Consider the following 12,311-nt stretch of genomic DNA (forward strand, 5'->3'; position numbering starts at 1 on the left):
CAGCGTCCTCTGCAATCCCCTCGGACCGTTTTATCTTGCAGAGTTGTCACAGACTTCTCTCTCTCTCTGTCAGAGACTGGAGTTAATCCAGGATCTGGGGAGGCACTGAAGGGTGTAGGAGGGAAGTGTCAGGCATCTGTTTTTGCTACACAGTTCATCAGTGGCCTAAGGGTAGGAGCTATCACAGAAAAGCACGTCTGTGGCCTGTGACGAGGCACATGGGTGTGTAATACCCACCTGAGTCGAGGTATTGCAAGACAGAGACTCCAGACTCCAACCTCAAGTGGGAGAAAGCTCTCCCAAGCCGACGAGAGGATGTGGGTCAGGGAGGTAACTCGGTCACAGAGCAGTTGTAGGCTGGAGCGTTGTGTGTGTTAACACAGCAGATGAAAGAGTTCAGCACATGTGGACAGAGTAACATGACTAAATCACCAGGGAGAAATGAGAAACATGAAAAGGTTGTGGCAAAGTAAACACAGCCAGTGGAAATGCTTCATTGTGAATTTACATTTTTAGCTACATTTCTCCGTGTGAGGAAGCAGAGGGACCAGATTCTGACAATCAATCCCAGTCCTGTGCATGGTCCAGAGCGTGGGCATGGCACAGAACTGGCACCAGCCCTGGGGAGACGGAGCCGCTGTGTGGCTTGGCCCCGCACGTAAGGGAGGGTCCTTCCTCCTCTCCTGGCTGAGTAAGCTTGTCTGTCCCTTGGGAGAGGAGGAGGAAGGCGAAGGGATATTCTCACCTTCCCCTCCTTCAATGCAAGTGCCAAAATGACTGCCAAGGTGGACAAGAGTAGCAAGGTAGGATCAGGGAGCCCTGCCAGCAAGCGGTTGTCGGTGCTAGAGGCTTAGTCCTGGACTTAGGAGATGCTCCGTGTGTGAGGCTCCCTTGGGGTCTGTGAGAAATTGTAGGTGGTAGAAGGGGAAGTGAACAGGAATATAACTTTTGGCTATTGTTATGGAGAAAAAAGAGTTACCAAGTGTATCTGTAGAATATTTCCAATGAGTAGTATGTGTAACTGAACACAACTTCAACATTTTGTGAGAGTTGGTGGCTTGATGAGGCTCAGAGCAATCTGATCTAGTTAAAGATGTCCCTGCTTACTGCAGGGGGATTGGACTAGATGACCTTTAAAGGTCCCTTCCAACCCAACAGATTCTATGATCCTATGACTTGCAGTATGCAACAAGCCATGGTCCTCTGAAACAGACACATCCAGCACTAGCATCCGCATCGGCAGCGCTCCCCGTGGCCAGGGTAGTGTCCATTCACTGTTCAACAGCGAACAACATTTGTTTCTCAGAATATGGTAATTGTGCTGCGATTTGATATTAATAGCCTAGACTTGGAGTTATTTGTTGGTTGACCAACCCAGAAATTGATAGTAGACATCCTCCTATCTAAAGGACAATAAATGTTCTTGTTAAGTCATGTTAATTTGCTTTTGACATGGGCCTAAACCATGTTCACAAGCAGTCTCTGCAATTCAGCTGAGTCACAGTAATGCCTGAAATTCCTGTGTCTCGGCCTTTTGTCTCCACAGCCAAGTACACAACAAGGAAGAGTTTCTATGTGCTATCATGAGAAAATTATTTGGATAACAAAATAGCCCAGAGGAAGATAAATCAATTCTGAGTGGGAAAGAAGCATTGTCATCTTTTGTCTGTAACATGTTAAAAAAAAAATCTCTTCTTCAAGAGAAATTTGTGATTAAGAATGTCTCAATAAGACTATGTAATATCATATTAATACTTTCATGGGGAGGAGATCAAACACTAAAGGTTTTTTAATCTAGTGAATAAAAGGCACAGGAAGAACTAAAACCTGGGCAAAGTCCAAATAATTTTTAACAAATTGACAACCGCAGAAAAAAAACTGGAAGAAGTGGTGGATTGCCTGTCTTTTGAAATCAATTGAAACTGTTTTGGTTTTTTTCTAGAAATTGTTCACTAATTTTGCTTTAGTGGGGTGCAAATTATTGGGATGAGCACAAGCTAATGGGATGAGTTCAGTGGCGTAGGCCGTGTAGTATGGCTAGATAATAGCCATACATATCTGTATGTAAGAAAATTCCCTTACCCCACAAAACTTGCAAACAGTGTCACCTTTTCACAGTCAATTACTATTAATAGAGTTATTCCATGTGTACATGTGCGTGTGGGACAGCCTGTGGCTGGCAGAGCAGAGGGATGTGCTGCGTTTTAAGGAGAGGAGACAGAGCACGGCAGGCCAGCAGAGCAGCCCACATCTCCGGGCTGGGACGAGAGCTTGGCGTTAGCACTGCCGGCGTGGGGCAGCGGCACTGCCTGCGTGTTGGAGGGAAGGAGGGAGGGACACGCCAGTGCGGTGCCGGGACCTTGGGCACAGCTGGCCCCACGCTGTGCGGGGATGGCCGGAGCCCTGGGATCATCATGGCATGTCTCCATGCAGCACTTCCCCTCTGAAGTATGTGGTGGTTTATGCTCTTCCTTAGTTTGTGATCGTACAATGATTTGGTTGCTTGTGCCCATGTATAAAATTACCTGCGTATGGGTAATATAAGAAGTGTTTTCCAGTAGACCAACAGCTAGAACATTACACAGCGTTCCTGTAAAACTGCACAAACTAAATCAAAAATCCCACTCTCAAAACCAGCTCTCTGGATTATCAAAATTGCCCTAGACTATTAAAAGTGAAACTATTTTGAAAATCTAATTTCTTTGACTATTCTCTTGCTTTATGTTGTGTGCTTCACACACCTTGAGGAAAATAAATCGTCTGACCTTACTTCTCGTAAACATGAACAGTGGGACAATGTGTGGATTGCACATCTTGAAAGGAAAAACTGGAGCGGACTTTATTTCCCAGGGTAGGGCTTTCTTTTTAAATTTACCAAAGATGCTTCTCATGAATAGTACCCTTTTAAAAGGACCTGATCCATATTTTAGAGATTTAAACTGCGGGTTCCCTTACACCCATCATCTCTGAATTTTACCTTATGGAATGTAAAAACCTCACACTGAAGTGAAAGATGTGTATCCTTTCTAAATATGAATCTTTCCAGCTATGGAAGAGACACCGGCACTTTGTGCAAGCAGGAGTTTGGTAACAGCACGTGGGGCTCCCGCTGCCCCACTAGCAGTGTCTGGGAGGGAGGGTGGCAGGCGATTCTGGGGACTGAAAGTTTAGAGCAAGAGTTTCATGGCGGTCAGCCTGAGACATCTCACAAGGAAAGATTTTCTGAGGCTGAATTTTGAATACCTGTGTGCAGAGCCTTAAAATGCACAGGCCGAGGTGCTGACGAAGGCAACAGTGTGACCCGTGGGACGCTGGCAGAGCAGAGCAGAGCAGGGTGCTGCCGCAGGACAACTCCCCCATGGCCATTTGCTGTGTTCAGCTGCTGCCTTGCCCCAGTCCGCTCCCAAGAAAGCTCTGGAAGAGAAACCAGTGTCCCGGGCCAGAGCCCGAAGCCTCCCCTAGCGTGGGAATAGCACGCACAAGAGGATGCAGGGGCTGATTTACGTCACAGCGCTGCGTGTAAAACAACAAGTTACAAAAGGGCATTCTATAGAAAGGAAAAAAATACTAACTGAATATCAGAAGAATGTTTGTCTTCCTGCTTTTAGCTTAACGTGGCTCCTTTTTTAGTCGCTCAGCTAAGATGAGTGAATTTGTAGGAGTTGAAAATGCCACACAGTCATTAAAGTGAGCTTGAGAAAGTGCTGGGAGTCTGTACCATGTTCCACGGCTCTTCTGAAACACAGCACTGTGCTTGCTGCGGTAGACACTGGAGACCAAAATATGAGGCAATGGCAGCTGTTATAAAAAAAATAATAAATTAAAGAAACGCATCATTTTACAAGAAACCTCTGTCAGGCCACATGTGTTATAAAAACATGCTGTGATTGATAGATCTTAAAGGAAATGTCAAGTAAAACCAACCCAACAGATTGTTTGCAGCAAAAGACAACCATTTGCTCTTCACCAACGTTTTCTGTCTTTGTCCGCTAATTCTCACTCTCCTCATTCAGCAAACTTCAAAAAGGTTAATCACTGATGGGAGCAAACAGGTGAAACCCTTCTCCTGGCCTTGGAATAGCCCACAACTAAAAATGCTCACGAGGGTTATTCCGGTGGAAGTCTGATGCCACCTAAAGTCTCCAACAAGTCTTGCAGTAGAAGAAATCAGCACTTCTCCCCAGCATTCTCAAGCAGTAACAGCTCTGAAGTTATTAGTTATTTATAGTTCTTTGTGGCTACATTAAGCACAGCAAAAGTTTGCACTGTGAGAAAATTAGCTCAGTCATGCTAGGCTGGGTAAAAATCCAAATTTCTGTCATCCTCAGCCTGCGAGAAGCAGATGTCGTAACTCAGTCCAAAATCAAAACTCTTAAATGGAGAGACTGTCCTTATTCCCCTGATGCTAAAACTGGCCTGGTAATGATGTTCCTTTATTTTTAGCATTTGGAGACCATGTGACTGTAAAAGGAAATCAGATTCAGTAGATGGAAGGACAATGCATGCAAGACATTTTCCATGAATGATATCAAGCCTTAGGGAATGTTTAGGGGATGCTAACACGTATTTTAGAGTACTCTTCTGAGAAGGGTTAATACCTTTATCACTAGAATTGGTCAAATGAGCCCATTAAAATGTATTATGATAAAAATATGCTGTTGTCACAAAAATACACAAACTTTGAAAAAATGTGTTGCTTTTACTACATTTCCTTTGGACTAAGTATTAATTGTTGGGGTTTTTTAACATCTGACTTAGTAGAGTTTTTCTTTAGGATTTTTTTCCCCTCTATTTTATTTTAATTTTCATTTTCATTTTCCCTTCTTTGTGCATTAGTGCTCAAGATAAGAACATCAGTATTATGCATTTTCACTCCTGACATGGTTTAACAGCTAATAACTGAAGTTGCTTTTGGATTTGAAGTATTATTCAAAGTGGCTGCTATTGAGTGCTGTTGGGAAGATTAAGCCTAGTCTTCTAGATCCAAGTGTCTCCTGACTGCTACAATGAAACAAACTGATTCTAGTTTTTTTTTATTTTCAAGTCACCTAGAGGGAAGCAGGGGAGGAACTACCAGACTGCACCGTACAGAAGTGGTAGGGACTAGAAGGGGACGTAGGCCGCTTGAAGTCAGAAGCAATAGAAGGGCAGCCCCTTGGGCACTTGCATTTGGACACGCTAAGTTCCTCAGTAGGTGGTAGGTGTTCTGGACGAAGAAGAACATCTGCTAACGTGGTTGTTCTTCTCTCTCCAGCACCCTCTCGAGCTGCTCGCACGCCGTGGTGGCCCTGCTGTACCCCTTCTCCTGGCAGCACACCTTCATCCCTGTTCTGCCCTCATCCATGATTGACATCGTGTGCTGCCCTACCCCCTTCCTGGTGGGACTGCTCTCCAGCTCGCTGCCCAAACTGAAGGAACTGCCAGTAGAGGAGGTAGGAGCTGGCACCAGAATTGTTTGCCGGGAGTAAAGCTGGCCTCACCTTGGAGAGGGCCTGCCACTCGCGCATAAATCCTCACATGTTTAATTTTTAATCCACCTCTTTGTTTCTTCTCTGCCTAATTCTTATGGGCAGCCACCTCTTGGTAAAAGGTTTAGTCTTCTCTTTATTCCACCCCTCTTCCCATACCTGGCACCTTGACAGAGAGAAGTGAATGTTAACCTGGTCAACAAGTAAGTGCAGTGTAAATATGCTGATTTGTTCTGGTTTTGTTGTATCTAGACCAAGAAGAGGAAGACATGAAGTGCCATCGGCTATGATACCTATTAATGCTAATGGAAGCTGTGCATGAAGCCATAGCCAGCACAGAAAAGAAAACCTTTAAGCCTTTTTTTTTTTTATTTTACTTCTAAGAATTTGTTAATACTATATTGGAAATCAAATGAGAATTGCACTTCATCAGCTCTTCAAGTAAAATACCACAAAAATACTCAAGGGCACACTCTTCTCTCTTACTCCTATTAGTTTCCTGTAATTTTTCTATAAATTTTCTTTTCTTGTGCTCACTTTCAAGGCTCTCTGTGCCTCTGGCCTATGTAAATCTCTGCTCTGTTTTTCTCCCACTTTCCTAACATTGCCCTCCCACATCTTCCCAGCTCCATCTCCCAGCTCTGCTGCTTCATTATCATTAATATTTCACACCTTTGCCCTTCGGAAGCCCTGCTGCCTCAAATGACACCGTTTTCTTTAAAGCCCTCTGAAACACTTTTCGTCTGCACGTTTTAACAAAAATGGTTAGCAGTAACCTGCTTAGGTCTAAGAAAAAAGACCTGCCAAATCCTTTTAGCTTTTTTTACATATTAACCCAGTATGAGATCTGTTGTATCTAACTATGTTAAATTAGACTTCAAGCTCTAAAGAAACACTTACTCTCCTTGTTTTATAAAGCACACAACCTGTTGTTTCACAGTAGGAATTTGATTCATGTTGAGGCTTGGGACCGTTCAGATGATCTTTCGCTATTAAAAGGCAGACACAAATGAATGTTTTCTGTCCCTTCAGGTATATTTCACTATAGTGTTTTCTTTTCTTTAGGCTTTGATGGTTAACCTGGGATCTGATCGATTCATCAGACAGGTAAAGTACAGCTCGAAATGTTGCCATGCAGTCTAGCAAGGTGTTTACTCCTATAGTATGATTAGGTTTCTTTGATTAGAGATATTTAGCAGGAATTGTGCAATGGGAAAGAGATTAGGAAAAAAAAAAGTGCTCATTTTCTGTTTCGCCAAATAAGTACTACTCCTCGGGTATGCAAAAGGGATGGAGGCTGTGACTGTCAGAAAAAATCAAGAACTGTATTCGCAGTGCAAAGAAAACATCCAAAGATAATAACCTGATGTTAGCAAGAAAACTCACACTGTTGGAGGTGAAAAGGACAAAAAGTGCAAAGAAAAGTTTTTGAGTGAGAGAGCAAAGGGGAAGAATAGTTGAATGTGGTAGGAAAAGCAGGAGCCTTACAAACTTACAAACTTACAAACAAAGGGAGATGAAGGATCACCATCTCCTGGTAGTACCGTGGCACTAAGTAATTTCAAAAATAACAATCTGTAGGTTAGATGAGTAAACTTTCTTGTGCAATTCCCTGGAAGATATGGCTGGTGAATAGTGGTTGCAGAGCTAAGATTCTTGCGTCTACTCGCTTTTGCTGAACTAGCATTAAATAAGATGAAGCGAACAACAGGGGGAAAACCCAGAAAACAAGACATACTAGAATGTAAGTAAAAACAGCTGTAAAGAACCAAAGAAGCTGCCTAAAACCAACTAGAGCACCTGTGTTTACATATAATAGCTAGGCTTTGCATGATGTCTGTTTAGTTAAAAACATCTATTTAGACACTTTGTCATGTAAAAGGCCTATTCCAAGTTTATATAGGTTTATCTTGCTCTTTGGATTATCATTCCTGACTTTAATCTCATTAAGAGTGACAAGAAATTTTGTCTAGAAATATATGATAGTCGCACATAGATTTTCAATGTTTTGTTTATGTAGGCATGACAGTAACAGATACAAAAAGCTTTTCTTCTGAATTTTACACCTTGCAAAAGTATTTGCTGTAGTTGCTGCATAGATTAATGTGATCTAAAGGTTTTATTTTTTTTTACCTCTGTCAGATGGATGATGAAGACACACTATTACCTAGAAAACTGCAAGCTGCTCTGGAGCAGGCTCTAGAGAGAAAGAACGAACTGATAAATCAGGATTCAGATAGTGATTCAGATGATGGTAAGTTCATTTGGAAACAGGGAGTTGTATCAACAAGCATGTAGGCAGAATTGTGACTTTCCATCCAGGAGAAAGAAAGCTGGGACTTCAGTACTCAAATACGTTTTGCAACATCAGAGATAGTCTCTGAACGCACAGGGAACGGGACTGATAGCATCAACCCACAGCAATATATTGTCAGCGATCTATTTTAATTTCTTTGTAAATGACGTGCACTCTCATGAGTACCTCTCAGCCTTTTCTCAAACAGAGGTTTGCAGTTAACTTGGCCCTAATTCAATCCAGATAACTGTACGTGCTCAGGGGTGTGGCTGGGTTCGGAGTTGCTCTTGGCGCTGGGTATGTCCAGGGGGGAGAAGCAGGTACCTGCAGAAAATAGTTTCAGTGCAAGAAGGGCTGAGTTGCCTCTGAAGGTTCATATTTCTCTCCAGCAATTATAAAAACAGCCCAGGGCGAATTTAAATGCCTGTGGTTAAAAGGTATGAAACAGGCCCCTATTCAGTTTTTGAAATTTATTTCTACTCATCTGTGTTACATATGTAAAACTATTTTAACATCTCAGAAATTATGAAAACCCAGATTCTACAACATACCCTTCTTGAGCAGTTCTTGGTAAAGGCTTATTATCCCCAGAGCAAACACTTTAATTCTGAGCCACTCAGAACCTTCTCAAGAAAACTTACTCAAGGATTAAAATATGAGGTGTAATTTTGATGACACACCCACAAAACTTTTAATTTTCTGAGCTGTTTCCCGAGGATTTGTATTGACTCTTGGTTATGAAACACCAGTTATGTAGACTGGCACTCTTGATGATAAAGCTGTTACCCCATCTGACGTCTGGCCAGGTCTGCAAGGAGCTGGTACAACTCCTTTCAGTTATTAGCATGGCATCAGTAATCCGCCAGGTGACAGTGCCTGGCCCCGTGTGGCTGACAATGCTGAGAGCTCTGGTAGCAGCTGATTTTGGTGTCCTATTGCCGCCTTATTTTGCAGAATGTAACACCCTGAACGGATTAGTGTCTGAGGTTTTTATCCGATTCTTTGTGGAGACAGTTGGCCATTACTCCCTGTTCCTAACCCAGAATGAAAAAGGAGAGCGTGCCTTCCAAAGGGAGGCTTTCCGTAAATCTGTGGCCTCCAAGAGTATCCGCCGCTTCTTGGAAGTTTTCATGGAATCCCAAATGTTTGCTGGCTTCATCCAGGACAGAGAGCTGAGAAAATGCAGGGCAAAAGGTAAGGGTGGTTTTCGCCCCTGCAGCGCGTGTTAGCTGTGTTTCGCACATGTCCCGTGGTCGGGGCCTCTGCCTGCTGTCAGGGCTGGGCACGCTCTCCATGGCTGGCAAACCTCCCGAAACACGCTGTCCGCTTCTTGTGGGCCTGCATTGTAGCTATGGTGGTGATAACACAACGGCTTTAACCAGGAGAATATTCATATGTAAGCGCCTTAAATCACTCAAAGGCGAGACTGGGAATGATCCTGCGGGGGGCGCAGCCCATCCCAGATGGGGAGCCGCCCCAGGGGCTGCCTGCCAGTGCTAGCAGGGGAGGAAACGGGAAGCACTGGTAAGATAAAGCCCGGCTAACCAGAGGGGCACGTTGAACGTAGGTTGCTGGCGGCCACCCCCAGAGCCAGCCCCTGCCCGGGGCCGCTTCTGGCCTTGCTGATCGGAGCCGCGCTGACGGTGGTCCTGCTCGGCGGTGGGGAGCGCGGCTGTTCCATCCCCGCATCCGTCACCCTTCGCGTCACGTCCGGGGCTGCCGGTACACGTCCTGATGCCGCGTGAAACTGAGTAGCCCCTAGCTGGCGGCAATGTCCTGAAATACTACAGAGGCAAAGGGCTGTAAAAGTACGAGGTTGAGAGTGCAGAAGGGGGCTGGGGGGAGCGGATTCAGCCGCACACAGCTCACCCCATTTTCTCCCCTCTCCCACAGGTCTCTTCGAGCAGAGGGTTGAACAGTATTTGGAAGAGCTTCCAGACACAGAACAAAGTGGAGTAAACAAGTTTCTACGAGGCCTTGGTGAGGAAAATCTTTAGAAGTATTTCTGAAATGAATTTTCATGGGTTTTTTCTTTTTTTTAATTTAATTTAAAAAAGCCTTACCTGAGGTGAAATCAGATAGTCGAGCAGGTTCAGTGTGATAGGAGATATCAAAAGGAAAACAATGAAAACATACTAAAAGCTGACAAAACTAGATTTAATTATGACCCTTGTTAACACTTTCATCTTCACTTGGGGGCAGCGTAACCAAACCATAATCGAGGAGGAGTGGAGGAAGGCGCCTGACCACTCAGGGTTCTGTTAGTTGGCTCTCCCTGCCGGTATTAAGTAAAAGACTTTTGATTGCCCTTGGCTTTTCAGTATGTGCTACAGACTGACAGTGTGCTTTCTTTAGGAAACAAAATGAAGTTCCTTCACAAGAAGAACTGACTCCTTTCTGCTGAAATACCAACCCAAAGACTATTTATGATGCTGCGCGTGAGACACCTGCAGCGTTTCGGAGTTTGATGCAGGAGGACAGCAGAGCAAGCTGACTGCAGCTTTAAGTGACAACCGATGCTGTTAGACATTGTGCCAGATGATGGCTCCATTCTGTATTTGGGTAGAATTTGTACATAATGTGCTGTAAGCTTTTGTAACTGATTTTGTAATGAGCAAGGAAAACTGTGGTAAATATTTGTATATTCCTGAGAATAACAGGTGCTTTTTTTTTTCTTTAGTATGAATTGAGTTATGCTTGGTGCAAAAATGACTAGCTGATTATGTGCAGCTGACTGTCTCAGCAGAACCACTGACTTCATGGGATGTTTGTGAGAGCTACACTGATGCCTGGATACTGCGGGGATGAATGGGCTCGGGTACGTGGGAGAGGTTGTACGCACAGGGGCTGCTTTCATGTGGCGGAGTTGGTATTTTTTGTTTTTGTTTTCCTTCTAATTAATTTTAAAAGAAAGAAATAACAAAGCAACTTGATAACAAGGTACTTGGTTCACAATACAGAACTTCCACTTGGTTTGAATTCTGGTCAGTAAACTACTTGTAATCCATTCTGCACTAAGACTGCTAAACCTGAGGAGACCTCAGTTCTTTGACATGCAAGCTGCAACAAGTAGGTACAGTACATCCTTTCCTCATGTATGTATGTATGGTTTCTAATAAACTCTGTAAATATACCTGTTTGTTTATATTCATTGCATACCTCTACAGTTCCTGATGTTGAGTAGGTACAAAACCAGAGTAAATTTCCTGTGATTTTTAATGAATTTGTAATTAAAATACAAAATGGTTATTACAAACCTGTCTTTTAGTAGGTTTGCTATTTCATAGTTTTATTTTTCTTCAATGTTTTTCACTAGGGCTGAGATGAGACATTTTATATCCCTGTTCTGCTAATTTTATCCTAACAGAAGCACCTCCTAAAACATTTTTTTTTCCTTTGCATGGGTTAGCAACAAATTACTTTTTGTCATTGTGAATATCATACATACTGCTCCTGAACTGTGGTATTTTCAGGTTGGTTTTGTGCTACCTTAGTTAGATGATCAGAGCAGAACACGAGCAGCTTGTAGCAGGCAGAGCCTTTGCCTAAATCTCTGATGAGCTGATCACCTGCGGCACCAGAGTCTGCTTTTCTTTTGCATTAGCTGCAGCCTGTCCAGCTGGTGTTGCCATTTCAGCGAGGGCTCTTCAGCGGGACAGGAATGGTTAGCTTGCCATGGCTTGCTGCACGGCTGTGAACGTTACTCAAGTACCACATTCATCTCTGATCTGGAAACATGGCTCCTGTTGAGATTCTGTAAGCTTTCCCTTAGTCTGAAGAAGAAAATATAAAATACTTGATTATATTTGCAATTCTGACAGCTAATGAAAATAGCTAAAGCTTCTTCCTTTTAAAAAAAAATCAAACACTGTATTTTTCTTCATTTGCAGCGTGATTTCTTTAGTTAGATCGGCTTTGAGGCTTGCGCAATTCCTAACCTGACAGTGGTTCTGGTTTGCTGACAGCCTCATAGAGCAAAATCGAGGGATTATTCATTAAAAAGGTGAAGTCGTTTCCTTTCTTGCTTACCTCCCTCACACTCGTGTATATACAAAAGCTTGTTAAGTGTATGTGAAATGTCTGTAAAGTATCAAGTGCTTTTGATTCAATGGAAATGTACTCACAAATGTTCATGTCCATTAGTTTTCCTCTATAATATGCTGTTAAGTTCCAGAATGACTTCTAGATATTCTTCAGAGCGGAAGGAGTAACTTCACTTGTACAGGTGGATTCTGGCTATTTTATTAACAAGAGCTGCTGGTAAATATATGGGGAAATATATATTCCTCTTAAGAAAACGGTGGATAAAACATCACCATCATCGGCTGAAGGAAGTGCTGCAGAGAAAAGATGCAACAAAGGCAAGAAAAAGGCACGGAATGCTGATGTACAAGAATGAGGCGCTGGAAAAAACATCTCCCACACTAAAGCTGTTTTCCTCCATCTGCACTGTAAAAATCTAAGTAGAAAACTTTCAAACATTGTATTACCCATCAACAGGCCATTCCAGTGTTTGTAATGTGAAACAGAGGAGAGTGGGGGGCAAG

At 43.2% G+C, this 12,311-nt stretch overlaps 1 protein-coding gene across 2 annotated transcripts in view; it reads left to right on the forward strand.

Moving 5' to 3' along the window:
• DENND2B (DENN domain containing 2B) overlaps window positions 1-10,897 on the forward strand; it is a 179,214-nt gene extending 168,317 nt beyond the window's left edge. For both annotated transcript variants that reach the window (XM_054200675.1, XM_054200677.1), the window contains 6 exons: window positions 5,255-5,432; window positions 6,534-6,575; window positions 7,611-7,722; window positions 8,719-8,958; window positions 9,658-9,744; window positions 10,120-10,897. In XM_054200675.1, the coding sequence (XP_054056650.1) occupies window positions 5,255-5,432; window positions 6,534-6,575; window positions 7,611-7,722; window positions 8,719-8,958; window positions 9,658-9,744; window positions 10,120-10,154 (694 nt within the window). In that variant the 3' untranslated portion in view covers window positions 10,155-10,897. The remainder of the gene's footprint in view (window positions 1-5,254; window positions 5,433-6,533; window positions 6,576-7,610; window positions 7,723-8,718; window positions 8,959-9,657; window positions 9,745-10,119) is intronic.
• The last annotated feature ends 1,414 nt before the right edge of the window (window positions 10,898-12,311 follow it).

This window comes from Rissa tridactyla, chromosome 4 (assembly GCF_028500815.1).
Source record: "Rissa tridactyla isolate bRisTri1 chromosome 4, bRisTri1.patW.cur.20221130, whole genome shotgun sequence".
Lineage (NCBI taxonomy): Eukaryota > Metazoa > Chordata > Aves > Charadriiformes > Laridae > Rissa > Rissa tridactyla.